Source organism: Pleurodeles waltl, chromosome 12 (genome assembly GCF_031143425.1).
Source record: "Pleurodeles waltl isolate 20211129_DDA chromosome 12, aPleWal1.hap1.20221129, whole genome shotgun sequence".
In the NCBI taxonomy this organism is placed as follows: Eukaryota; Metazoa; Chordata; class Amphibia; order Caudata; family Salamandridae; genus Pleurodeles; species Pleurodeles waltl.
Window position 1 is genome coordinate 71,960,498 of NC_090451.1, and position 26,019 is coordinate 71,986,516.

A 26,019-nucleotide genomic window follows, 5' to 3' on the forward strand; every position below is an offset into this window, starting at 1 on the left:
GGCGTCACTGTGGGTCTCTGGTTACTCACGGCTTGCAGTCGCCGTGGAGTCCTCCCTGAGGTGTTTGTTCTCTGAATCTCGAGCCGGGGGTGTCGGGTGCAGTGTGAGAAGTCTCACGCTTCCGGCAGGAAACGTACAGTGTTTGGAAGTTGCTTCTTTATTGCAAAGAAGTAGCTGGTTTTGAACAGAGCCGCTGTTCACGGGTTTTTCTTGGTCCTTTAGTCCAGGGCAGTCCTCTGAGGCTTGAGAAGTGGCTGGTCCCTGTCGGATGCATTGTTGGTGCAGGTTTTCGAAGTTGGAGACAGGCCAGTAGGGCTGGGGCCAAAGCAGTTGTCGTCTTCCTCCTTCTCTGCAGGCTTGTAGGTCAGCAGTCCTGGTTTCTTCAGGTTGCAGGAATCTAGTTTCCTAGGTTCCGGGGAGTTCCTAAATACTGAATTTAGGGGGTGTGTTTAGGTCTGGGAGGGCAGTAGCCAATGAATACTGTCCTTGAGGATGGCTACACCCTATTTGTGCCTCCTCCCTGTGGGGAGGGGGCACATCCCTAATCCTATTGGGGGAATCCTCCAAACTCAAGATGGAGGATTTCTCAAGGCAGGGGTCACCTCAGCTCAGGACACCTTAGCGACTGTCCTGACTGGTGGGTGACGACTCCTTGTTTTTCTCATTATCTCCTCCAGCCTTGCCGCCAAAAGTGATGGCAGTGGCCGGAGGGGTGGGCATCTCCACTAGCTGGGATGCCCTGGGGCACTGTAACAAAAGGGGAGAGCCTTTGAGGCTTACCGCCAGGTGTTACAGTTCCTGCAGGGGGAGGTGAGAAGCACCTACATCCAGTACAGGCTTTGTTCCTGGCCACAGAGTGACAAAGGCACTCTCCCCATGTGGCCAGCAACATGTCTGGTGTGTGGCAGGCTGGCAGAAACTGGTCAGCCTACACTAGAAGTCGGGTTGGTATTCAGGGGGCATCTCTTTGATGCCCTCTGGGTGTATGTTACAATAAATTGCACACTGACATCAGTGTGCATTTATTGTGCTGAGAAGTTTGATACCAAACTTCCCAGTTTTCAGTGTAGCCATTATGGAACTGTGGAGTTTGTGTTCGACAAACTCCCAGACCATATACTCTTATGGCTACCCTGCACTTACAATGTCTAAGGTTTTGCTTAGACACTGTAGGGGCATAGTGCTCATGCACATATGCCCTCACCTGTGGTATAGTGCACCCTGCCTTAGGGCTGCAAGGCCTGCTAGAGGGATGACTTACCTAAGCCACAGGCAGTGTGAGGTTGGCATGGCACCCTGAGGGGAGTGCCATGTCGACTTAGTCATTTTCTCCCCACCAGCACAAACAAGCTGTAAGGCAGTGTGCATGTGCAGAGTGAGGGGTCCCCAGGGTGGCATAATACATGCTGCAGCCCTTCGAGACCTTCCATGGCCACAGGGCCCTTCTGCGGAAATGTACCTTTTCATGCGATTTAAACTCTAGGATACCGAAGAGGTCCGGTGTCTCTTCCAACTCTATGCGCTGCATTCCTTTTCTACATGCCCAACGATCATGCAGCGTTTTTTAAATTTGAAACAATAGACATGACGCACATCTTTACTCGTCAGGAGATAAGCAGAGTCTGCAGACAGAGTGGAGGTCTGTGTGTGGATATTTAGTGTGGCAGCACAGACAATTGAAAAGGTGTCAGTTTCATCAGCAGTGCATTGTTTCTGTGTACTGAATTGTGAAAGTACACGAAGCCCGACCGGGCAAGGCCCGAAGGCCGGGAGAGAAGCATGTCGAACTGGCAAAGTGTTTTTTTTTTTTTTAACCTGTTTTTGGTGTATGTGAATGCAACATGAACAAAAAATAATACCGACGAGTATGAAAACATGTATTGGTCCAGAGGGAGCCCGAAACAGACTTGAACCGGAGCACTGAAGAACATGTCTGAACCCGATGGCAGAACGAAAACTAACAATAGAGTCAATGCCCATGTGCACTATCATGGAGAGGAGGGGTCACTTTACCTCGTGACTAACAGCTTCTTCGAAGAAGAACAACTTGCACACATCTGGACCCAACACTAGATGGCAGAAGTATGCAGAGCATGTGTATCTACAGCCACACATGCCAAACATGATATTTATGATGAGTAAATGTAATCATCATATTTGGACAAGCCTGAAACAATGGCCCTACAATTCTGTCCAGTGCAACTTAGACTTCCAAATGAAGCAAATGGGATAGGTCTTTCTAAGAATTCAGATGTTTAGAACAAAGATACCATGATCCATTAATATAAGCTGTGAGCTGCAGATCAAACGACCAAACATACAAGGGGTGGTGGTATTAAGGATGATTCAGTCAGAAATGAGTAATTTGTTTCAATGGACCAAAATCCATACATATTTAAATTGAGATTAAGAAAAATGACAAGTTAACTGGAAAAATTCCAGTATTGTTTTTAGGTATTAAACAGCAAGTGATTATTTAAAAAAGCATTTGTTGTACACACACAGGCAATAAATGAGGAACACACACTCAAAGACAATTCCAGGCCAATAGGTTTTTATATAGAAAAATATATTTTCTTAGTTTATTTTAAGAACCACAGGTTCAAGATTTACATGTAATACTTCAAATGAAAGGTATTGCAGGTAGGTACTTTAGGAACTTTGAATTAGCAAAATAGCATATACACTTTTCACATAAATCACAAATAGCTATTTTAAAACTAGACACTTAGTGCAATTTTCAACAGTTCAAGGGGGGAGTAAGTTTGTTTGTTTTTGCAGGTAAGTAAACCACCTACGGGGTTCAAGTTTGGGTCCAAGGTAGCCCACCGTTGGGGGTTCAGAGCAACCCCAAAGTTACCACACCAGCAGCTCAGGGCCGGTCAGGTGCAGAGGTCAAAGTGGTGCCCAAAACACATAGGCTTCAATGGAGAAGGGGGCGCCCCGGTTCCAGTCTGCCAGCAGGTAAGTACCCGCGTCTTCGGAGGGCAGACCAGGGGGGTTTTGTAGGGCACCGGGGGGGACACAAGTCCACACAAAGTACACCCTCAGCAGCACGGGGGCGGCCGGGTGCAGTGTGCAAACACGCGTCGGATTTTCAATAGGTTTCAATGGGAGACCAAGGGGTCTCTTCAGCGATGCAGGCAGGCAAGGGGGGGGGGGGGGGGGGCTCCTCGGGGTAGCCACCACCTGGGCAAGGGAGACGGCCACCTGGGGGTCGCTCCTGCACTGGAGGTCGGATCCTTCAGGGCCTGGGGGCTGCGGGTGCAGAGTCTTTACAGGCGTCGGATCTTAGAAGCAGGCAGTCGCGGTCAGGGGGAGCCTCGGGATTCCCTCTGCAGGCGTCGCTGTGGGGGCTCAGGGGGGTCAACTCTGGCTACTCACGGTCTCGCAGTCGCCGGGGAGTCCTCCCTGAAGTGATTGTTCTCCACAAGTGGAGCCGGGGGCGTCGGGTGCAGAGTGCCAAGTCTCACGCTTCCGGCGGGAAACGCGTGTTGTTTCAAAGTTGCTTCTTTGTTGCAAAGTTGCAGTCTTTGGTGAACAGAGCCGCTGTCCTCGGGAGTTCTTGGTCCTTCTAGATGCAGGGCAGTCCTCTGAGGCTTCGGAGGTCGCTGGTCCCTGTGGAAAGCGTCGCTGGAGCAGTGTCTTTAGAAGTGGGGAGACAGACCGGTAGAGCTGGGGCCAAAGCAGTTGGTGTCTCCGTCTTCTCTGCAGGGTTTTTCAGCTTAGCAGTCCTCTTCTTCTTAGGTTGCAGGAATCTATCTTGCTGGGTTCTGGGAGCCCCTAAATACTCGATTTAGGGGTGTGTTTAGGTCTGGGGGTTAGTAGCCAATGGCTACTAGCCCTGAGGGTGGGTACACCCTCTTTGTGCCTCCTCCCTGGGTGGAGGGGGGCACATCCCTAATCCTATTGGGGGAATCCTCCATCTGCAAGATGGAGGATTTCTAAAAGTTAGAGTCACCTCAGCTCAGGACACCTTAGGGGCTGTCCTGACTGGCCAGTGACTCCTCCTTGTTTTTCTCATTATCTCCTCCGGCCTTGCCGCCAAAAGTGGGGCCGTGGCCGGAGGGGGCGGGCAACTCCACTAGCTGGAGTGCCCTGGGGTGCTGTAACAAAGAGGGGGGAGCCTTTGAGGCTCACCGCGAGGTGTTACTGTTCCTGCAGGGGGAGGTGATAAGCATCTCCACCCAGTGCAGGCTTTGTTACTAGCCACAGAGTGACAAAGGAACTCTCCCCATGTGGCCAGCAACATGTCTGGTGTGTGGCAGGCTGCTAGAACTAGTCAGCCTACACGGATAGTCGGTTAAGGTTTCAGGGGGCACCTCTAAGGTGCCCTCTGGGGTGTATGTTACAATAAAATGTACACTGGCATCAGTGTGCATTTATTGTGCTGAGAAGTTGGATACCAAACTTCACAGTTTTCAGTGTAGCCATTATGGTGCTGTGGAGTTCGTGCATGACAGCCTCCCAGACCATATACTCTTATGGCTACCCTGCACTTACAATGTCTAAGGTTTTGCTTAGACACTGTAGGGGCATAGTGCTCATGCACTTATGCCCTCACCTATGGTATAGTGCACCCTGCCTTAGGGCTGTAAGGCCTGCTAGAGGGATGGCTTATCTATACTGCATAGGCAGTGTGAGGTTGGCATGGCACCCTGAGGGGAGTGCCATGTCGACTTAGTCTTTTTGTCCCCACTAGCGCACACAAGCTGGCAAGCAGTGTGTCTGTGCTGAGTGAGGGGTCCCCAGGGTGGCATAAGACATGCTGCAGCCCTTAGAGACCTTCCCTGGCATCAGGGCCCTTGGTACCAGGGGTACCAGTTACAAGGGACTTACCTGGATGCCAGGGTGTGCCAATTTTGGAAACAAAAGTACAGGTTAGGGAAAGAACAATGGTGCTGGGGCCTGGTTAGTAGGCATCAGCACACTTTCAAATCAAAACTTCGCATCAGCAAATGCAAAAAGTCAGGGGGTAACCATGCCAAGGAGGCATTTCCTTACACATGCTGTGCCCTAAGCTGTTTTGTTCTTATCCATGATAGTGTTTCGGACACCACTGGCATACATTCTCCTGCATCAGACTTTTGAAGGTCGGCAGAGTAATTTCTGAATGGTACAGGTTTATGGTGTTCGCGTTTGAAACATCTAAAGTAGATATTTTGAGGTTTTCTATGCTACATAGTCATTTGATGATTTAACACAGATCCTGTGGCTGTCTCTTCAGTCATGTAGAGACAGAAATCAGTTATTTTCCAAACACTTTGTCTTCCTACGGAACCAGGAAGTAAAAGTCTCTTCTTGCAAAAACCTCGACTTTAAGATTGTCTCTTTATTCATTAACCATTTGCACATATACACCTGGTTGCATAGTTACATTTTATAAGCGGTCTTGGGAAGTAAAATTAACCCAGCAGAGTTTAGTGACAAACAGGCTCCCTTTAGGGTGGAACACAGTACGATGCCTTAGAATATCTAAAAGTAACCCATAATTTTCTACTAAATGCCCTGAAGTAAAAGAACTAAGGAAGCAGGCATCAGACATTTCAAGACCGATCAAATCATCTTTCATGGACTACACCATATTAAAAAGATCATTGCATATGCAGGTAAAGACGTCTTACCTCAACATCTATGCAGAGCAACAGGGCCTGAAGCTCAACACAAAGAAATCTTAAGTCATGCCACTTAACATCCCAAACCCTTCATAAATCACGGTGGATGGAGAGGGCCTAGCTGTGTCTGAAGAGTTCACCTACTTAAGCAATACTATCACACGTGGAGGGGCAGGCAGTGACAATTAAGAGTAAAATACCAAGGCCAAGAATGCCTTCAGGGTACTGTCCGTGTGACAACACGTGGAGGTCATCTCAGTACAGTACCAACAGCACGCTGAGGCTTGATTAGAGCTGCTTTCTGTCAACACTCTTATATGGATCAGAAAACTGGCCAATGATGAAAAGCAACATCACTAAAATGTTAGCATTCGACACCAGAACCCTGATAAGAATTTTGAGCATTTTCAGGCCAGGAGCCATCCTGTAGGAAAATGGCTCCCTGCTGCAGTTACCCCCCACTTTTTGCCTGATACTGATATTGACTTGACTGAGAAGTGTGCTGGGACCCTTCTAAACAGGCCCCAGCACCAGTGTTCTTTCACCTAAAATGTACTATTGTTTCCACAATTGGCACACTCCTGGCACACAGATAAGTCCCTTGTAAAAGGTACCAGTTGTACCAAGGGCCCTGTGACCAGGGAAGGTCCCTAAGGGCTGCAGCATATGTTGTGCCACCCTAAGGGACCCCTCACCTAACACATGGACACTGCCATTGTAGTTTGTGTGTGTTGGTGGGGAGAAAAAGGCAAAGTCGACACTACAAAATACTGCCTGTAGCATAGGTAAGTCACCCCTCGAACAGGCCTTACAGCCCTAAGGCAGGGTGCACTATACCACAGGTGAGGGCATAGCTGCATAAGCAATATGCCCCTCCAGTGTCTAAGTCTATTCTTAGATATTGTAAGTACAGTGTGGCCATATTAGGTATATGGTCTGAGTTTGTCAAAACGAACCCCACAGCTCTATAATGGCTACACTGAATACTGTGAAGTTTGGTATCAAACTTCTCAGAATAATAAACCCACACCACTGATGCCAGTGTTGTATTTATTTAAAAAAAATGCACACAGAGGGCATCTCTGTATATTACCCAATCCTTCAGTGCAGGACTGACTGGTCTGTGCCAGCCTGCTGCTGAGAGACGAGTTTCTGACACCTGGGGTGAGAGCCTTTGTGCTCTGAGGCCAGAAACAAAGCCTGCACTGGGTGGAGATGCTTAACACCTCCCCCCTGCAGGAACCATAACACCTAGCAGTGAGCCTCAAAGGCTCAGGCTTTGTGTTGCTATGCCCCAGGGCACTCCAGCTAGTGGAGATGCCTGCCCCCTGGACACAGCCCCCACTTTTGGAAGCAAGTCCAGGGGAGATAATGAGAAAAACAAGGAGGAGTCACCCACCAGTCAGGACAGCCCCTAAGGTGTCCTGACCTGAGGTGACCCCTGCCTTTAGAAATCCTCCATCTTGATTTTCGAGGATTCCCGGAATAGGGATGTGCCCCCCCTCTCCTCAGGGAGGAGGCACAAAGAGGGTGTAGCCACCCTCAAGGACAGTAACCATTGGCTACTGCCCTCCCAGACCTAAACACACCCCTAAATTCAGTATTTAGGGGCTCTCCAGATCCTAGGAAATCAGATTCCTGCAGCCTGAAGAAAGAAGGACTACTGACCTCTAAGCCTGCAGAGAAGGAGGAAGACGACCACTGCTTCGGCCCCAGCCCTACCGGGCTGTCTCCAACTTCGAAAACCTGCTCCAGCGACGCATCCGACAGGGACCAGCAACCTCTGAAGCATCAGAGGACTGCCCAGGACTACAGGACCAAGAAACTCCTGTGAACAGCGGCCCTGTTCAAAACCAGCTACTTCTTTGCAACAAAGAAGCAACTTCCAAAGACTTCACGTTTCCTGCCGGAAGCGTGAGACTCTACACTCTGCACCCGACGCCCCCGGCTCGACCTGCAGCAAACCAACACCTCAGGGAGGACTCGCCGGCGACTGCAAGCCCGTGAGTAACCAGAGACGACCCACCTGAGCCCCCACAGCGACACCTGCAGAGAGAATCCAGAGGCTCCCCATGACCGCGACTGCCTGTAACAAGGGACCCGACGCCTGGAACCAACACTGCACCCGCAGCCCCCAGGACCTGAAGGAACCAAACTTCAATGCAGGAGTGACCCCCGGGCGACCCTCTGCCTTCCCCAGGTGGTGGCTATCCCGAGAAGCCCCTGTGCCTGCCTGCACCGCTAGAGTGACCCCTGGGTCCCTCCATTGAAACCTATACAAAACCAGACGCCTGCTTTGCACACTGCACCCAGCCGCCCCTGTGCGCTGAGGGTGTGTTTTGAGTGCCTACTTGTGTCCCCCCCAGTGCTCTACAAAACCCACCTCGTCTGCCCCCAAAGGACGCAGGTACTTACCTGTTGGCAGACTGGAACCGGAGCCCCCCTGTTCTCCATAGGCACCTATGTGTTTTGGGCACCTCTTTGACCTCTGCACCTGACTGGCCCTCAGCTGCTGGTGTGGTAACTTTGGGGTTGCCTTGAACCCCCAACGGTGGGCTGCCTATGCCCCAGGACTGAGACTTAAGTGTTTTACTTACCTCCTAATCTAAACTTTACTTACCTCCCCCAGGAACTGTTGATTTTTGCACTAAGTGCCTAATTTGAAAATAGCTTATAGCCATTTTTACAAAGACTGTACATGATTTTGTTTTCATTCAAAGTTCCTAAAGTATCTAGGTGAAGTACCTTACATTTAAAGAATGAACTGTAAATCTTGAACCTGTGGTTCTTAAACTAAGAAAAGCTATTTTTCAATATAAAAACCTATTGGCCTGGAGTAAGTCTTTGAGTGTGTGTTCCTCATTTACTGCCTGTGTGTGTACAACAAATGCTTAACACTACCCTCTGATAAGCCTACTGCTCGACCACACTACCACAAAATAGAGCATTAGAATTATGTACTTTTGCCACTATCTTACCTCTAAAGGGAACCCTTGGACTCTGTGCACACTATTTCTTACCTTGAAATAGTATATACAGAGCCAACTTCCTACACATCCCCAAACAGGAAGTACTCATAAGACGCAAGCAAGAGAGCATGGACATTATCATTATGTAAAAAAGATGGGGATGGATAGTATACACCACCAGAAGAGAACAAGATTCCATCACAAGAACAGCTCTCTATTGAACCTAAAAAGGCAAACGGAAGAGAGGCAGGCTAAAGAACAACTGCAGGCGAACTGTGGAAACCAAAATACAGACCCTTGAACCACATCTGGGGCACCGTATAAAAACTTGCCCGAGATAGAAGTGGAGCTATTTTTGCTGTCGCTCTAAATGTATAATGGGCAGCAAGTATTGGGGTTGCTGGCTGCTGCTCTCTCCATTGTTTTCCACACTGCTCTATTATTTTACTGTCTAGTGGTGGCCCCATCTTCCTTTCTGGCTGTAGGGACAGAAAGTGTTAGCTCTGCATGGGCTTATATATAAGCAGGCCTTATGGGGAGGGTCATTATTTCTTCTTCACTCTCTAACAGCTTTGCCGCTGGCTGGCTTTTTATATATGTCCTTCGCCTGCTGTAATAAATAAGTTGCAGTAGCTAGTGTTTTTCTCTGCAAGTGGTACCAGGAATAAGAACATCGATAAATCAACTGGACCTGTGTTCTTCAGCACTGTCATTTTTCATAGATTCATATGCATGAATTATTCCCCATTGTTAGACTGGAAAGCATTTGTAATAGGCTTTAACGTAAGTGTACATTACACTCCTCAACACTGAAGCAACCAAAGACTACAAATAACTAGCCTCCTCTATGTTTGCTGCATGTGAACTGTTGCAGAAAGTCAATGAGACTTAAATGAAGGAGTAAGTGCCTGAAGTGTGATGACTCCAATTACTTCGATGTAATATATAATATTGGATGTGTATCATTTACAATACCACTGAAGAAACAGCTAAAGCAGTCTGTAGTACATACATACAAATGTGGGTAACCAGAACAAAAATTTAGGACAGGACGATACAGCTTTAGCAAGTCAAGCCAGAGCACAAAGTTCTGAAATTAAAATACTGATAAAGAATGTTCTAAATGATCTTCCCTTTTTCTAACCTTGTTAGTTTGCTTTTGACTAATGACTTCGTGCCAACTACTCAGTAGATGCTACTCATAAGCATTCATTCATAGTTGCTGTCAATTAACGTTTATTTTGAGCAGTTCAAAGGAGTGCGTAAAAGTAAGGGCTGAAGAGGTTTAACTTCACAAAGAGGAACATGTGGAAAGGCTTGTAGTGAAGAAAAAGCATTTCTCTTTTAGAACATGGGATGGCTTGTGCTCATTAAACTCTAAGACACTTCCAATCACCTCAATTGAAAGACACAAAACTTATGACAGGAGTCAGACATACCCGTGAGCCCCTGAGGGGATCCTACTGGTGTTGATGGGTTTGAGGAATAGTTATTGCTGGAGTGATCTGGGGAGTAAATCTGAAACAGAGAAGCAGTAAGCAATCAGTGTCTTGACCAAATTAAATTTCAACACCTAACACATGAAAAATACTGGTCTTGAGCCTATGTCCCCAAAAAGGTTATGAAAGGTAATGGTAAACATGCAGTCTGATTCAAACATCCAAATAGTGACCTTGACACAGTGTATTACTAAATATGTGTATTCACACTTTTTCTACTTTCAAATCTGACTAACTTGTGGTTAAAAAATACTGAATTGCAAGTGAAGAAATAAAAGGAAATGGGCCAGAAGACCAAATCATATAGAAAGGTTAGCAACCAGAAAGGATTTAACAGCCCTAATCAAGTTACTTCTGTTAATAACAATATGTCACTCACATGCTTGACAGTCCCAGGTGGCCAGAGATTGATGCTGCAATTAAAAAAAACGAATCCTTGCTTTGGACTAGGCTTTCCATTTTGGCTTTTGCAAGGGAGGCAAATGGCTCCATGGCGTACAATATTTAGCTTTTGCAGAACAAGTAAATCTCTTCCACCAGTCTAACTGAGGTAATAGCTATCAGGAGAGTTATCTTCTATTAGACCAACTGGACTGCTACCTTGTGGATGGGTTTGAATGAAGGACTTATTAGAGTTCCTGATGCACTGTTCATCTCACGAGAGTGGCTGCCTGGACAGCGGTGAAAGCAGTTGGAATAAACCCTTCATGAACTCCTTGATGTTTCTGCTGCCAAATATGGTTTGTTAAGTGTTTGGGGGTTTCTAGAGACTGCTACTAAGTACACTAATTTAATAATACTTAAAATATTATTTGCTTGGTGTAGGAAGTTGGCTCTGTATGTGCTATTTCAAAGTAAGGAATAGCATGCACAGAGTCCAAGGGTTCCCCTTAGAGGTAAAATAGTGGTAAAAATAGATAATACTAATGCTCTATTTTGTGGTAGTGTGGTCGAGCAGTAGGCTTATCCAAGGAGTAGTGTTAAGCATTTGTTGTACATACACATAGACAATAAATGAGGTACACACACTCAGAGACAAATCCAGCCAATAGGTTTTTATATAGAAAAATATCTTTTCTTAGTTTATTTTAAGAACCACAGGTTCAAATTCTACATGTAATATCTCATTCGAAAGGTATTGCAGGTAAGTACTTTAGGAACTTCAAATCATCAAAATTGCATGTATACTTTTCAAGTTATTGACAAATAGCTGTTTTAAAAGTGGACACTTAGTGCAATTTTCACAGTTCCTGGGGGAGGTAAGTTTTTGTTAGTTTTACCAGGTAAGTAGGACACTTACAGGGTTCAGTTCTTGGTCCAAGGTAGCCCACCGTTGGGGGTTCAGAGCAACCCCAAAGTCACCACACCAGCAGCTCAGGGCCGGTCAGGTGCAGAGTTCAAAGTGGTGCCCAAACCACATAGGCTAGAATGGAGAGAAGGGGGTGCCCCGGTTCCGGTCTGCTTGCAGGTAAGTACCCGCGTCTTCGGAGGGCAGACCAGGGGGGTTTTGTAGGGCACCGGGGGGGACACAAGCCCACACAGGAATTTCACCCTCAGCGGCGCGGGGGCGGCCGGGTGCAGTGTAGAAACAAGCGTCGGGTTCGCAATGTTAGTCTATGAGAGATCTCGGGATCTCTTCAGCGCTGCAGGCAGGCAAGGGGGGGATTCCTCGGGGAAACCTCCTCTTGGGCAAGGGAGAGGGACTCCTGGGGGTCACTTCTCCAGTGAAAGTCCGGTCCTTCAGGTCCTGGGGGCTGCGGGTGCAGGGTCTCTCCCAGGCGTCGGGACTTTAGGTTCAAAGAGTCGCGGTCAGGGGAAGCCTCGGGATTCCCTCTGCAGGCGGCGCTGTGGGGGCTCAGGGGGGACAGGTTGTGGTACTCACAGTATCAGAGTAGTCCTGGGGTCCCTCCTGAGGTGTCGGGTCTCCACCAGCCGAGTCGGGGTCGCCGGGTGCAGTGTTGCAAGTCTCACGCTTCTTGCGGGGAGCTTGCAGGGTTCTTTAAAGCTGCTGGAAACAAAGTTGCAGCTTTTCTTGGAGCAGGTCCGCTGTCCTCGGGAGTTTCTTGTCTTTTCGAAGCAGGGGCAGTCCTCAGAGGATGTCGAGGTCGCTGGTCCCTTCGGAAGGCGTCGCTGGAGCAGGATCTTTGGAAGGCAGGAGACAGGCCGGTGAGTTTCTGGAGCCAAGGCAGTTGTCGTCTTCTGGTCTTCCGCTGCAGGGGTTTTCAGCTGGGCAGTCCTTCTTCTTGTTGCAGGAATCTAATTTTCTAGGGTTCAGGGTAGCCCTTAAATACTAAATTTAAGGGCGTGTTTAGGTCTGGGGGGTTAGTAGCCAATGGCTACTAGCCCTGAGGGTGGGTACACCCTCTTTGTGCCTCCTCCCAAGGGGAGGGGGTCACAATCCTAACCCTATTGGGGGAATCCTCCATCTGCAAGATGGAGGATTTCTAAAAGTTAGAGTCACCTCAGCTCAGGACACCTTAGGGGCTGTCCTGACTGGCCAGTGACTCCTCCTTGTTATTTTCTTTGTTCCCTCCAGCCTTGCCGCCAAAAGTGGGGGCCGTGGCCGGAGGGGGCGGGCAACTCCACTAAGCTGGAGTGCCCTGCTGGGCTGTGACAAAGGGGTGAGCCTTTGAGGCTCACCGCCAGGTGTTACAGCTCCTGCCTGGGGGAGGTGTTAGCATCTCCACCCAGTGCAGGCTTTGTTACTGGCCTCAGAGTGACAAAGGCACTCTCCCCATGGGGCCAGCAACATGTCTCTGGTGTGGCAGGCTGCTGGAACTAGTCAGCCTACACAGACAGTCGGTTAAGTTTCAGGGGGCACCTCTAAGGTGCCCTCTGTGGTGTATTTTACAATAAAATGTACACTGGCATCAGTGTGCATTTATTGTGCTGAGAAGTTTGATACCAAACTTCCCAGTTTTCAGTGTAGCCATTATGGTGCTGTGGAGTTCGTGTTTGACAGACTCCCAGACCATATACTCTTATGGCTACCCTGCACTTACAATGTCTAAGGTTTTGTTTAGACACTGTAGGGGTACCATGCTCATGCACTGGTACCCTCACCTATGGTATAGTGCACCCTGCCTTAGGGCTGTAAGGCCTGCTAGAGGGGTGTCTTACCTATACTGCATAGGCAGTGAGAGGCTGGCATGGCACCCTGAGGGGAGTGCCATGTCGACTTACTCGTTTTGTCCTCACTAGCACACACAAGCTGGCAAGCAGTGTGTCTGTGCTGAGTGAGAGGTCTCCAGGGTGGCATAAGACATGCTGCATCCCTTAGAGACCTTCCTTGGCATCAGGGCCCTTGGTACTAGAAGTACCAGTTACAAGGGACTTATCTGGATGCCAGGGTCTGCCAATTGTGGATACAAAAGTACAGGTTAGGGAAAGAACACTGGTGCTGGGGCCTGGTTAGCAGGCCTCAGCACACTTTCAATTGTAAACATAGCATCAGCAAAGGCAAAAAGTCAGGGGGCAACCATGCCAAGGAGGCATTTCCTTACACAACCCCCCCCCAAACGAAAGAGGATGAGACTAACCTTTCCCAAGAGAGTCTTCATTTTCTAAGTGGAAGAACCTGGAAAGGCCATCTGCATTGGCATGGGCAGTCCCAGGTCTGTGTTCCACTATAAAGTCCATTCCCTGTAGGGAGATGGACCACCTCAACAGTTTAGGATTTTCACCTTTCATTTGCATCAGCCATTTGAGAGGTCTGTGGTCGGTTTGAACTAGGAAGTGAGTCCCAAAGAGGTATGGTCTCAGCTTCTTCAGGGACCAAACCACAGCAAAGGCCTCCCTCTCAATGGCACTCCAACGCTGCTCCCTGGGGAGTAACCTCCTGCTAATGAAAGCAACAGGCTGGTCAAGGCCATCATCATTTGTTTGGGACAAAACTGCCCCTATCCCATGTTCAGAGGCATCAGTCTGCACAATGAACTGCTTAGAATAATCTGGAGCTTTGAGAACTGGTGCTGAGCACATTGCCTGTTTCAGGGTGTCAAAGGCCTGTTGGCAGTCCACAGTCCAGTTTACTTTCTTGGGCATTTTCTTGGAGGTGAGTTCAGTGAGGGCTGTCACAATGGATCCATATCCCTTCACAAACCTCCTGTAATACCCAGTCAAGCCAAGGAATGCCCTGACTTGAGTCTGGGTTTTTGGAGCTACCCAGTCCAGAATAGTCTGGATCTTGGGTTGGAGTGGCTGAACTTGGCCTCCACCTACAAGGTGTCCCAAGTAAACCACAGTTCCCTGCCCTATCTGGCATTTGGATGCCTTGATAGAGAGGCCTGCAGATTGCAGAGCCTTCAAAACCTTCCTCAGGTGGACCAGGTGATCCTGCCAGGTGGAGCTAAAGACAGCAATATCATCAAGATAAGCTGTGCTAAAGGACTCCAAGCCAGCAAGGACTTGATTCACCAACCTTTGGAAGGTGGCAGGGGCATTCTTTAAACCAAAGGGCATAACAGTAAACTGATAATGCCCATCAGGTGTGGAGAATGCTGTCTTTTCTTTTGCTCCAGGTGCCATTTTTATTTGCCAGTACCCTGCTGTCAAGTCAAAGGTACTTAGAAATTTGGCAGCACCTAATTTATCAATGAGCTCATCAGCTCTCGGAATTGGATGAGCATCTGTCTTGGTGACAGAATTGAGCCCTCTGTAGTCCACACAAAACCTCATCTCTTTCTTTCCATCTGTGGTGTGAGGTTTGGGGACTAAGACCACTGGGCTAGCCCAGGGGCTGTCAGAGCGCTCAATGACTCCCAATTCCAGCATCTTGTGGACTTCCACCTTGATGCTTTCCTTAACATGGTCAGACTGTCTAAAGATTTTGTTCTTGACAGGCATGCTGTCTCCTGTGTCCACATCATGGGTACACAGGTGTGTCTGACCAGGGTTTAAGGAGAAGAGTTCAGGAAACTGTTGTAGGACTCTCCTACAATCAGCTTGCTGTTGGCCAGAGAGGGTGTCTGAGTAGATCACTCCATCTACTGTACCATCTTTTGGGTCTGATGACAGAAGATCAGGGAGAGGTTCACTCTCTGCCTCCTGATCCTCATCGGTTACCATCAACAGATTGACATCAGCCCTGTCGTGGAAGAGTTTAAGGCGGTTTACATGGATCACCCTCTTGGGGCTCCTGCTTGTGCCCAGGTCCACCAAGTAGGTGACCTGACTCTTCCTCTCTAGTACTGGGTAAGGGCCACTCCATTTGTCCTGGAGTGCCCTGGGAGCCACAGGCTCCAGAACCCAGACCTTCTGCCCTGGTTGGAACTCAACCAGTGCAGCCTTTTGGTCATACCAAAACTTCTGGAGCTGTTGGCTGGCCTCAAGGTTTTTGGTTGCCTTTTCCATGTACTCTGCCATTCTAGAGCGAAGGCCAAGTACATAGTCCACTATGTCCTGTTTAGGCTCATGGAGAGGTCTCTCCCAGCCTTCTTTAACAAGGGCAAGTGGTCCCCTTACAGGATGCCCAAACAGAAGTTCAAAGGGTGAGAACCCTACTCCCTTCTGTGGTACCTCCCTGTAAGCGAAAAGCAGACATGGCAGGAGGACATCCCATCTCCTTTTGAGTTTTTCTGGGAGCCCCATGACCATGCCCTTTAATGTCTTGTTGAATCTCTCAACCAAGCCATTAGTTTGTGGATGGTATGGTGTAGTGAATTTATAAGTCACTCCACACTCATTCCACATGTGCTTTAGGTATGCTGACATGAAGTTGGTACCTCTGTCAGACACCACCTCCTTAGGGAAACCCACTCTGGTAAAGATGCCAATGAGGGCCTTGGCTACTGCAGGGGCAGTAGTCGACCTAAGGGGAATAGCTTCAGGATACCTGGTAGCATGATCCACTACTACCAGGATATACATATTTCCTGAGGCTGTGGGAGGTTCCAGTGGACCAACTATGTCCACACCCACTCTTTCAAAGGGCACCCCCACCACTGGAAGTGGAATGAGGGGGGCCTTTGGATGCCCACCTGTCTTACCACTGGCTTGACAGGTGGGGCAGGAGAGGCAAAATTCCTTAACCATGTTGGACATATTGGGCCAGTAGAAGTGGTTGACTAACCTCTCCCACGTCTTGGTTTGTCCCAAATGTCCAGCAAGGGGAATGTCATGGGCCAATGTTAGGATGAACTCTCTGAACAGCTGAGGCACTACCACTCTCCTAGTGGCACCAGGTTTGGGGTCTCTGGCCTCAGTGTACAGGAGCCCATCTTCCCAATAGACCCTATGCGTTCCATTTTTCTTGCCTTTGGACTCTTCAGCAGCTTGCTGCCTAAGGCCTTCAAGAGAGGGACAGGTTTCTTGTCCCTTACACAGCTCTTCCCTTGAGGGTCCCCCTGGGCCTAAGAGCTCAACCTGATAAGGTTCAAGCTCCAAAGGCTCAGTTCCCTCAGAGGGCAGAACTTCTTCCTGAGAAGAGAGGTTCCCTTTCTTTTGCTGTGTTGCAGTTGGTTTCCCAACTGACTTTCCTGTTCTCTTGGTAGGCTGGGCCATTTTTCCAGACTCCAGCTCTACTTGTTCACCCTGTGCCTTGCACTGTGCTCTTGTTTTCACACACACCAGTTCAGGGATACCCAGCATTGCTGCATGGGTTTTTAGCTCTACCTCAGCCCATGCTGAGGACTCCAGGTCATTTCCAAGCAGACAGTCCACTGGGATATTTGAGGAGACCACCACCTGTTTCAGGCCATTGACCCCTCCCCATTCTAAAGTAACCATTGCCATGGGATGTACTTTTCTCTGATTGTCAGCGTTGGTGACTGTGTAAGTTTTTCCAGTCAGGTATTGGCCAGGGGAAACCAGTTTCTCTGTCACCATGGTGACACTGGCACCTGTATCCCTCAGGCCCTCTATTCTAGTCCCATTAATTAAGAGTTGCTGTCTGTATTTTTGCATGTTAGGCGGCCAGACAGCTAGTGTGGCTAAATCCACCCCACCCTCAGAAACTAGAGTAGCTTCAGTGTGGACCCTGATTTGCTCTGGGCACACTGTTGATCCCACTTGGAGACTAGCCATACCAGTGTTACCTGGATGGGAGTTTGGAGTGGAACCTTTCTTGGGACAGGCCTTGTCTCCAGTTTGGTGTCCATGCTGTTTGCAGCTATGACACCAGGCCTTTTTGGGATCAAAGTTTTTACCCTTGTACCCATTGTTTTGTGAAGAGGCTCTGGGCCCACCCTCCTGTGCAGGTTTTTGGGGGCCTGTAGAAGACTCTTTACTATTTTTAGTTTTGGTTGTCTCATCACCCTTCTGCTGGGGAGTCTTTGTGACCCCTTTCTTTTGGTCACCCCCTGTTGAAGTCTTGGACACCCTTGTCTTGACCCAATGGTCCGCCTTCTTTCCCAATTCTTGGGGAGAAATTGGTCCTAGGTCTACCAGATGCTGATGCAGTTTATCATTGAAACAATTACTTAACAGGTGTTCTTTCACAAATAAATTGTACAGCCCATCATAATTACTTACACCACTGCCTTGAATCCAACCATCTAGTGTTTTCACTGAGTAGTCAACAAAGTCAACCCAGGTCTGGCTCGAGGATTTTTGAGCCCCCCTGAACCTAATCCTGTACTCCTCAGTGGAGAATCCAAAGCCCTCAATCAGGGTACCCTTCATGAGGTCATAAGATTCTGCATCTTGTCCAGAGAGTGTGAGGAGTCTATCCCTACACTTTCCTGTGAACATTTCCCAAAGGAGAGCACCCCAGTGAGATCTGTTCACTTTTCTGGTTACACAAGCCCTCTCAAAAGCTGTGAACCATTTGGTGATGTCATCACCATCTTCATATTTAGTTACAATCCCTTTGGGGATTTTCAACATGTCAGGAGAATCTCTGACCCTATTTATGTTGCTGCCACCATTGATGGGTCCTAGGCCCATCTCTTGTCTTTCCCTCTCTATGGCTAGGATCTGCCTTTCCAAAGCCAATCTTTTGGCCATCCTGGCTAACTGGATGTCCTCTTCACTGGAGTTATCCTCAGTGATTTCAGAGTTGTTGGTCCCTCCTGTGAGGGAACCAGCATCCCTGACTATTATTTGTGGAGTCAGGGCTTGAGAAGCCCTGCTCTCCCTAAGTAGGACTGGAGGGGGGGAATTTCCCTCCAAGTCACTATCTTCATCCTCTGAGTTGCCATCCTCAGAGGGGTTGGCCTTTTCAAACTCTGCCAAAAGCTCCTGGAGCTGTACTTTGGTAGGTTTGGGGCCCATTGCTATTTTCTTTAGTTTACAGAGTGACCTTAGCTCTCTCATCTGTAGATGGAGGTAAGGTGTGGTGTCGAGTTCCACCACATTCACATCTGTGCTAGACATTATGCTTCTAAAAGTTGGAATACTTTTTAAGAATCTACAACTGGTTCTAGAATCTAATTCAAACTTTTACAAACTTTTAAACTCTAAAAGAAATGCTAAACAGGATCTAACACAAGGCCCTAGCAGGTCTTTTAAGAATTTAGAAAACTTTTCAAATTGCAAAAATCAATTTCTAATGACAATTTTGGAATTTGTCGTGTGATCAGGTATTGGCTGAGTAGTCCAGCAAATGCAAAGTCTTGTACCCCACCGCTGATCCACCAATGTAGGAAGTTGGCTCTGTATGTGCTATTTCAAAGTAAGGAATAGCATGCACAGAGTCCAAGGGTTCCCCTTAGAGGTAAAATAGTGGTAAAAATAGATAATACTAATGCTCTATTTTGTGGTAGTGTGGTCGAGCAGTAGGCTTATCCAAGGAGTAGTGTTAAGCATTTGTTGTACATACACATAGACAATAAATGAGGTACACACACTCAGAGACAAATCCAGCCAATAGGTTTTTATATAGAAAAATATCTTTTCTTAGTTTATTTTAAGAACCACAGGTTCAAATTCTACATGTAATATCTCATTCGAAAGGTATTGCAGGTAAGTACTTTAGGAACTTCAAATCATCAAAATTGCATGTATACTTTTCAAGTTATTGACAAATAGCTGTTTTAAAAGTGGACACTTAGTGCAATTTTCACAGTTCCTGGGGGAGGTAAGTTTTTGTTAGTTTTACCAGGTAAGTAGGACACTTACAGGGTTCAGTTCTTGGTCCAAGGTAGCCCACCGTTGGGGGTTCAGAGCAACCCCAAAGTCACCACACCAGCAGCTCAGGGCCGGTCAGGTGCAGAGTTCAAAGTGGTGCCCAAACCACATAGGCTAGAATGGAGAGAAGGGGGTGCCCCGGTTCCGGTCTGCTTGCAGGTAAGTACCCGCGTCTTCGGAGGGCAGACCAGGGGGGTTTTGTAGGGCACCGGGGGGGACACAAGCCCACACAGGAATTTCACCCTCAGCGGCGCGGGGGCGGCCGGGTGCAGTGTAGAAACAAGCGTCGGGTTCGCAATGTTAGTCTATGAGAGATCTCGGGATCTCTTCAGCGCTGCAGGCAGGCAAGGGGGGGATTCCTCGGGGAAACCTCCTCTTGGGCAAGGGAGAGGGACTCCTGGGGGTCACTTCTCCAGTGAAAGTCCGGTCCTTCAGGTCCTGGGGGCTGCGGGTGCAGGGTCTCTCCCAGGCGTCGGGACTTTAGGTTCAAAGAGTCGCGGTCAGGGGAAGCCTCGGGATTCCCTCTGCAGGCGGCGCTGTGGGGGCTCAGGGGGGACAGGTTGTGGTACTCACAGTATCAGAGTAGTCCTGGGGTCCCTCCTGAGGTGTCGGGTCTCCACCAGCCGAGTCGGGGTCGCCGGGTGCAGTGTTGCAAGTCTCACGCTTCTTGCGGGGAGCTTGCAGGGTTCTTTAAAGCTGCTGGAAACAAAGTTGCAGCTTTTCTTGGAGCAGGTCCGCTGTCCTCGGGAGTTTCTTGTCTTTTCGAAGCAGGGGCAGTCCTCAGAGGATGTCGAGGTCGCTGGTCCCTTCGGAAGGCGTCGCTGGAGCAGGATCTTTGGAAGGCAGGAGACAGGCCGGTGAGTTTCTGGAGCCAAGGCAGTTGTCGTCTTCTGGTCTTCCGCTGCAGGGGTTTTCAGCTGGGCAGTCCTTCTTCTTGTTGCAGGAATCTAATTTTCTAGGGTTCAGGGTAGCCCTTAAATACTAAATTTAAGGGCGTGTTTAGGTCTGGGGGGTTAGTAGCCAATGGCTACTAGCCCTGAGGGTGGGTACACCCTCTTTGTGCCTCCTCCCAAGGGGAGGGGGTCACAATCCTAACCCTATTGGGGGAATCCTCCATCTGCAAGATGGAGGATTTCTAAAAGTTAGAGTCACCTCAGCTCAGGACACCTTAGGGGCTGTCCTGACTGGCCAGTGACTCCTCCTTGTTATTTTCTTTGTTCCCTCCAGCCTTGCCGCCAAAAGTGGGGGCCGTGGCCGGAGGGGGCGGGCAACTCCACTAAGCTGGAGTGCCCTGCTGGGCTGTGACAAAGGGGTGAGCCTTTGAGGCTCACCGCCAGGTGTTACAGCTCCTGCCTGGGGGAGGTGTTAGCATCTCCACCCAGTGCAGGCTTTGTTACTGGCCTCAGAGTGACAAAGGCACTCTCCCCATGGGGCCAGCAACATGTCTCTGGTGTGGCAGGCTGCTGGAACTAGTCAGCCTACACAGACAGTCGGTTAAGTTTCAGGGGGCACCTCTAAGGTGCCCTCTGTGGTGTATTTTACAATAAAATGTACACTGGCATCAGTGTGCATTTATTGTGCTGAGAAGTTTGATACCAAACTTCCCAGTTTTCAGTGTAGCCATTATGGTGCTGTGGAGTTCGTGTTTGACAGACTCCCAGACCATATACTCTTATGGCTACCCTGCACTTACAATGTCTAAGGTTTTGTTTAGACACTGTAGGGGTACCATGCTCATGCACTGGTACCCTCACCTATGGTATAGTGCACCCTGCCTTAGGGCTGTAAGGCCTGCTAGAGGGGTGTCTTACCTATACTGCATAGGCAGTGAGAGGCTGGCATGGCACCCTGAGGGGAGTGCCATGTCGACTTACTCGTTTTGTCCTCACTAGCACACACAAGCTGGCAAGCAGTGTGTCTGTGCTGAGTGAGAGGTCTCCAGGGTGGCATAAGACATGCTGCATCCCTTAGAGACCTTCCTTGGCATCAGGGCCCTTGGTACTAGAAGTACCAGTTACAAGGGACTTATCTGGATGCCAGGGTCTGCCAATTGTGGATACAAAAGTACAGGTTAGGGAAAGAACACTGGTGCTGGGGCCTGGTTAGCAGGCCTCAGCACACTTTCAATTGTAAACATAGCATCAGCAAAGGCAAAAAGTCAGGGGGCAACCATGCCAAGGAGGCATTTCCTTACACTTGGTAAATCAATGTGTTGAGACCACAAACAAGTTCAGTAATCTCTTCTATTTCAATTTTTTTTTAAACCATCTGCTACAGCCATTTGGAGTTTTTTTTTCTTGAGTCCCTGAGAATAGTCAGAGAAACACACTTAAGACATCACAGTTTAGCAACCCTGGCAGTCCCTCATAAATGGTACCCCTAGGGCATAGGTACTAAAAAGTGTCCCTAATGGCTGCAGGATGTACTATGCCACCCTAAAGTACCCCCCCCAACAGTGTACGCAGACTGCTACCCAAGGCTGCGTGACTTAGGGCAAACCATGAGTGAAAACACAACATTGCACACTCATTGTGTGTCATGCCAGAGTCACTGCATATAATATATGTAAGTCACCTCTACAGCAGGCATTAGAGCCCAAGGCAGGGTGCATTATATTTTATGTGAGGACATATCTGCCTGAGCAGATATGCCCCTGTGGTGTCCAGTTTGATTACCAGATATTACAAGTGAATGAGAAAGCCATTTTAAGGTACGTACTGGGCACTGGTCACTGTAGGAAGCTGGCCTAGTGTGTGATGAACACCTATGGTGTTGGCACCTCACACCAGATCCAGGCAACCCCTATTACTGAAGTGTAGGCAGTGTCTAGGCTCTCTAGAGGTAACTATGGATGAGCAGACAAGACTCACCTAAAGAGACATGCAAAGCAAATGCAATACCACCATAGTCGCACAACACGCATCACACATGAAATAACCACACAGTGTTACAAAATAAAAGTACTTCATATGGTAACACAACACTAGATTACTTATAAGCACCCCCCACCAATCCCCAAATGGAGATAAGTACACACTAATTATATACACATTAGCAATCGGCAAATAGCATAGAAACCAGCATTGGCAATACTTAGTAAAAATAGAAAGGGCCCTAGGGGAGGGCCAACCCATATACTAAGAAAGTGGAATGCGAGATGCAGTCCCCCACCCAAGGATGTGGAGTTGTTAGTGGAGAGCTGGAAGAACTAGGATCCCCCAAGAGGAGAGTACCTGAGTGACCCCCAGCGACCAGAGGTAAGTAACTGGTCTGCCCAAGAACTAACAGGAGGACTTGGAAAATGGATTGTGCAAGAACAGGACCAGACAAGAATAAACCAAAGGGGACAGAGTCCAGTCCACAATGGAGTGTTCAGTGGGGGCAGGAGCAGTAGGAAGCTGGCTTGGTGTGTTGTGGGAACCTAAGGTACTTACACCTTATACCAGGTCCAGGTATCCCCTATTAGTGAAGTGTAGGCAGTGTCTAGAAGCCAGACTCTCTAGAGGTGGCTGTGGATGAGCAGCCAAGGCTTATCTAGGAGACATGCAAAGCTCATGGAATACCACTGTAGTCACACAGCACTCACACACATGAAAGAAAACACTCTGTGTTAGGAACATAAAGGTTCTTTATTGCAGTATCAGTACCAAAACACTAGATAGGCAGTACTTCAATAGGAGATAAGTTAACACCAAATATGTACACTAGTAATCAGTAATAGGCACAAAAAGTAATAGAAAACAGTGCAATAGCAAATAGACAATAGTGACCCTAGGGAGAGTCCAAACCATACACTAAAAAATTGAATGTGAATGCAGGTCCCCCAACCTAGGTAAGTGGAATGTGTAGAGGGGAGCTGGGGGAACCAGGAAACCCCAAAGGTAAGTATCACAGTGCCCCCACCGACAAGGAAGAGAGGAGTACGTTTCTAAACTGTCCCCAAACCACCCAAAAGGACTAAAAAGATGATATTGCAACACCCAGACAAGACTGCAAGAAACCAGTGGTGGATTCCTTAAGCAGAAGACCTGTAGAAGAAGGGGACCTATGCCAGAAGTCGCAGGAGTGTCTGGTGGTGGCAGGAGCAACTACCCACCTGTCTATGGTTGCAGGAGCTAGTCAACGGTAGGAAGAAGACTGTTAGCAATGCAGCCCCGTTGTCGGTGAAGAGTTTCTGGAGGATGCAGTCGACGTCCCTCGCCAGATGGAGGATTGCTGTCTGTCTGTTGCGTGGAAAAGCCACCAACAAGCTTGGCAAAGGCAGAAGTCGCAATGAAGAAAAAGTGGAGCTGCCAGGGACCAGCAAGGTCCAGGAGGATTCAACCCAAGGGGGGAGTCCTGGTGGGGACCCTCAGCAAGCCAGATAGTCCGCAGAAGAAAAGGTAGCCCCCACAGGAGACCCACTGAACGAGGAATCAGGAGTAATGGAGGGTCCCACGCTGCAGGAGAAGCACACAGAGGGTTGTACGTCACAGGGAAGAGTGCCGGGAGTTGGAGCTACACAGAACCTGAAGATCCCTTGGAGGAGATGCCAACAAGCCTTGGTAGCTGCAAGAGACACACTGCACTGAGGTACTTTCCTTCGTGGGAAGGCAAAGGCTTACCTCCACCAAAGTTAGAGAGCTGGTACAGAAGACCAAGGGGACCACTCCGAACCACCACCGGTGATGCAGGATCCACGCAGCTCAGGATGAGAGGAGATCTACGTAGCCAGTCATTGCAGTTGGTGCCTGCGGATACAGGGGAGTGACTCCTTCACTCCAAGGAAGATTCCTTCTTCCTTCTCGTGCAGACTGAAGACTTGCCGCCGTCATATGATGCACAGCTGGGGAAACGTTGCGGAAGCTGTAAGGAGCCTTGGAAACAACGTTGCAAGCATAGACTGTCGTGGATGAAGATTTTTGGTTCCTGGAGGGTCCAGTCGCAGTTCCAGTGGCCAGAAGTCGAAGTAGAGGTTGCAGAGGAGTCCTACTGAAATCTTGCAAGCAGAATCTGAATACACACCCAAGAGGGAGACCCTAAATAGCCCTGAAAGGGGGATTGTTCACATAGCCAGGTGTCGATGTATCAGGAGGGGGCTCTGCTGTCACCCGCCTGACCTGTCCACTTAAATGCTCCCAGAGGCCTCTGCCCATCTTGGATTCAAGAAGGCAGAATCAAGGGACCCTCTGGAGGAGCTCTGGGCATCAACCTGGGGTGGTGATGGACAGGGGAGTAGTCACTCCCCTTTCCATTGTCCAGTTTCATGCCAGAGCAGGGACTGGAGGTCCCTGAACCAGTGCCGACTGGTTTATGCGAGGAGGCACCAATTGTGCCCTTCAAAGCATACCAGTGGCTGGAGGAGGCTGCCCCTCCCATGCCATGCAACACCTATTTCTAAAGGGAGAGGGTGTTACCCCCCTATCCCAAAGGCAATCTTTTGTTCTGTCTTCCTGGGCTTGAGCTGATCAAGCAGCAGGAGGGCATAAACCGGTCAGAGGGATGGCTGCACCTTGGGCTGCCCAGAAAACCCCTGAAGGCTGGTAGGAGCAATGCTGGGGGTCCTCTAAGGAGCCCCAGAGTGCATGGAATCATACTTCCAATAATGGCAAAAAGTACTGGGGTATGATATCAATATGTTTGATACCAAACATGCCTAGGTTTGGCGATACCATTATGTAGCTGGACATAGGTAGTGACCTATGTCTAGTACATGCGTAAAATGGCATCCCCACACTCACAAAGTCCATGAAAATGAAGCTGAAGTTCGTGGGGGCACCTCTGCTCATGCAGGGGTGCCCTCACACACAGGTACTTGCACCCTGCCGTCTGGGCTAGGAGGGCCCACCATGGGGTGACTTGCAGTGATCTGTAGCGAAAAAGGGTGCATGCATCCTTTCACGCAAGCTGCAATGGCAGGCCTGCAGATACACTTTGCACGGGCTCCGCAGGGGCGACATAATACATGCTGCACGCCATGGGGAACCCCTGGTGCCCCAAAGCCCTGGGTACCAGATACTAGGAACTTACAAGGGGACACCAGTATGTTAAATGTGGAGATTGTGTAGTCCAAGCAACCAAATTTAAAGGGAGAGAGCACAGTCCCTAGGGTCCTGGTTAGCTGGATCCCAATGAACAGTCAAACACATTAACAGGCAAAAAGAGGGGGTAACCATGCCAGAAAAAGGGTACTTTCCTACAGGAGCCACTACCCACCCTTCTGTGGATGCAGAACCAGGTCGACAAGGGAAGAAGAAAACCAGCTGTGTGAGACCAGGAGCTGAAGGGGAGTTCTTGGAGCAGTACAGTTGGTGTACCACGTTGGTTGTCGGGTCGCAGATGGTCAGTGGTGCAGGAGAACCACCACCAAGCCTTGGCAAATGCAAGAGGAGGAAAAAGAAGGGGTGCAAGGCTGAAGAGGACCACCGAGGCCCAGAGGACTCTACCCTTGGAGGGGAGTCTGGGGTGACCCTTAGCAGTCGGCAGAGCCAACAGACGCAGTCGCAGTCCCTACAGCCAACCAACTGGCAGCAGGCACAGTAAATCGCAGTGAGGCCCAATCATCACACCTGAAGAGGAATCCTATGTCGCTGAAGCAGCAGAGAGGAGACTGGTTGGCAGGAAGAAGTGCGGAGGGCTGGGTCTACTCGGAGCCTGAAGATCCCTTGAAGCAGGAGACAACAAGCCTTGGTGGTTGCAAGAGTTGCAATGCACAGGGGTACTGTCCTGCAAGGAGATGCAAGGTCTCAATGTTGTCTCAGTTGGACAGCTGTCGGAGAGGACCAACGGGATCAATCCAGGCCGCCACCTGTAATGCAGGATCCACGCAGTTCCAGAGAAGAGCAGATCCACGTAGCCGGACACCATCGCTATAGGTGCCTGCAGATGCAG

The 26,019-nt window shown here is 49.0% G+C and overlaps 1 protein-coding gene across 8 annotated transcripts in view; it reads right to left on the reverse strand.

The window, feature by feature from the left end:
- The window catches only part of TCF3 (transcription factor 3), an 861,587-nt gene that overhangs the window by 215,317 nt on the left and 620,251 nt on the right, over positions 1–26,019 (reverse strand). For all 8 annotated transcript variants that reach the window (XM_069216217.1, XM_069216218.1, XM_069216223.1 and 5 more), the window contains exon 13: positions 10,024–10,102. In XM_069216217.1, coding sequence (XP_069072318.1) covers positions 10,024–10,102 — 79 coding nt within the window. The remainder of the gene's footprint in view (positions 1–10,023; positions 10,103–26,019) is intronic.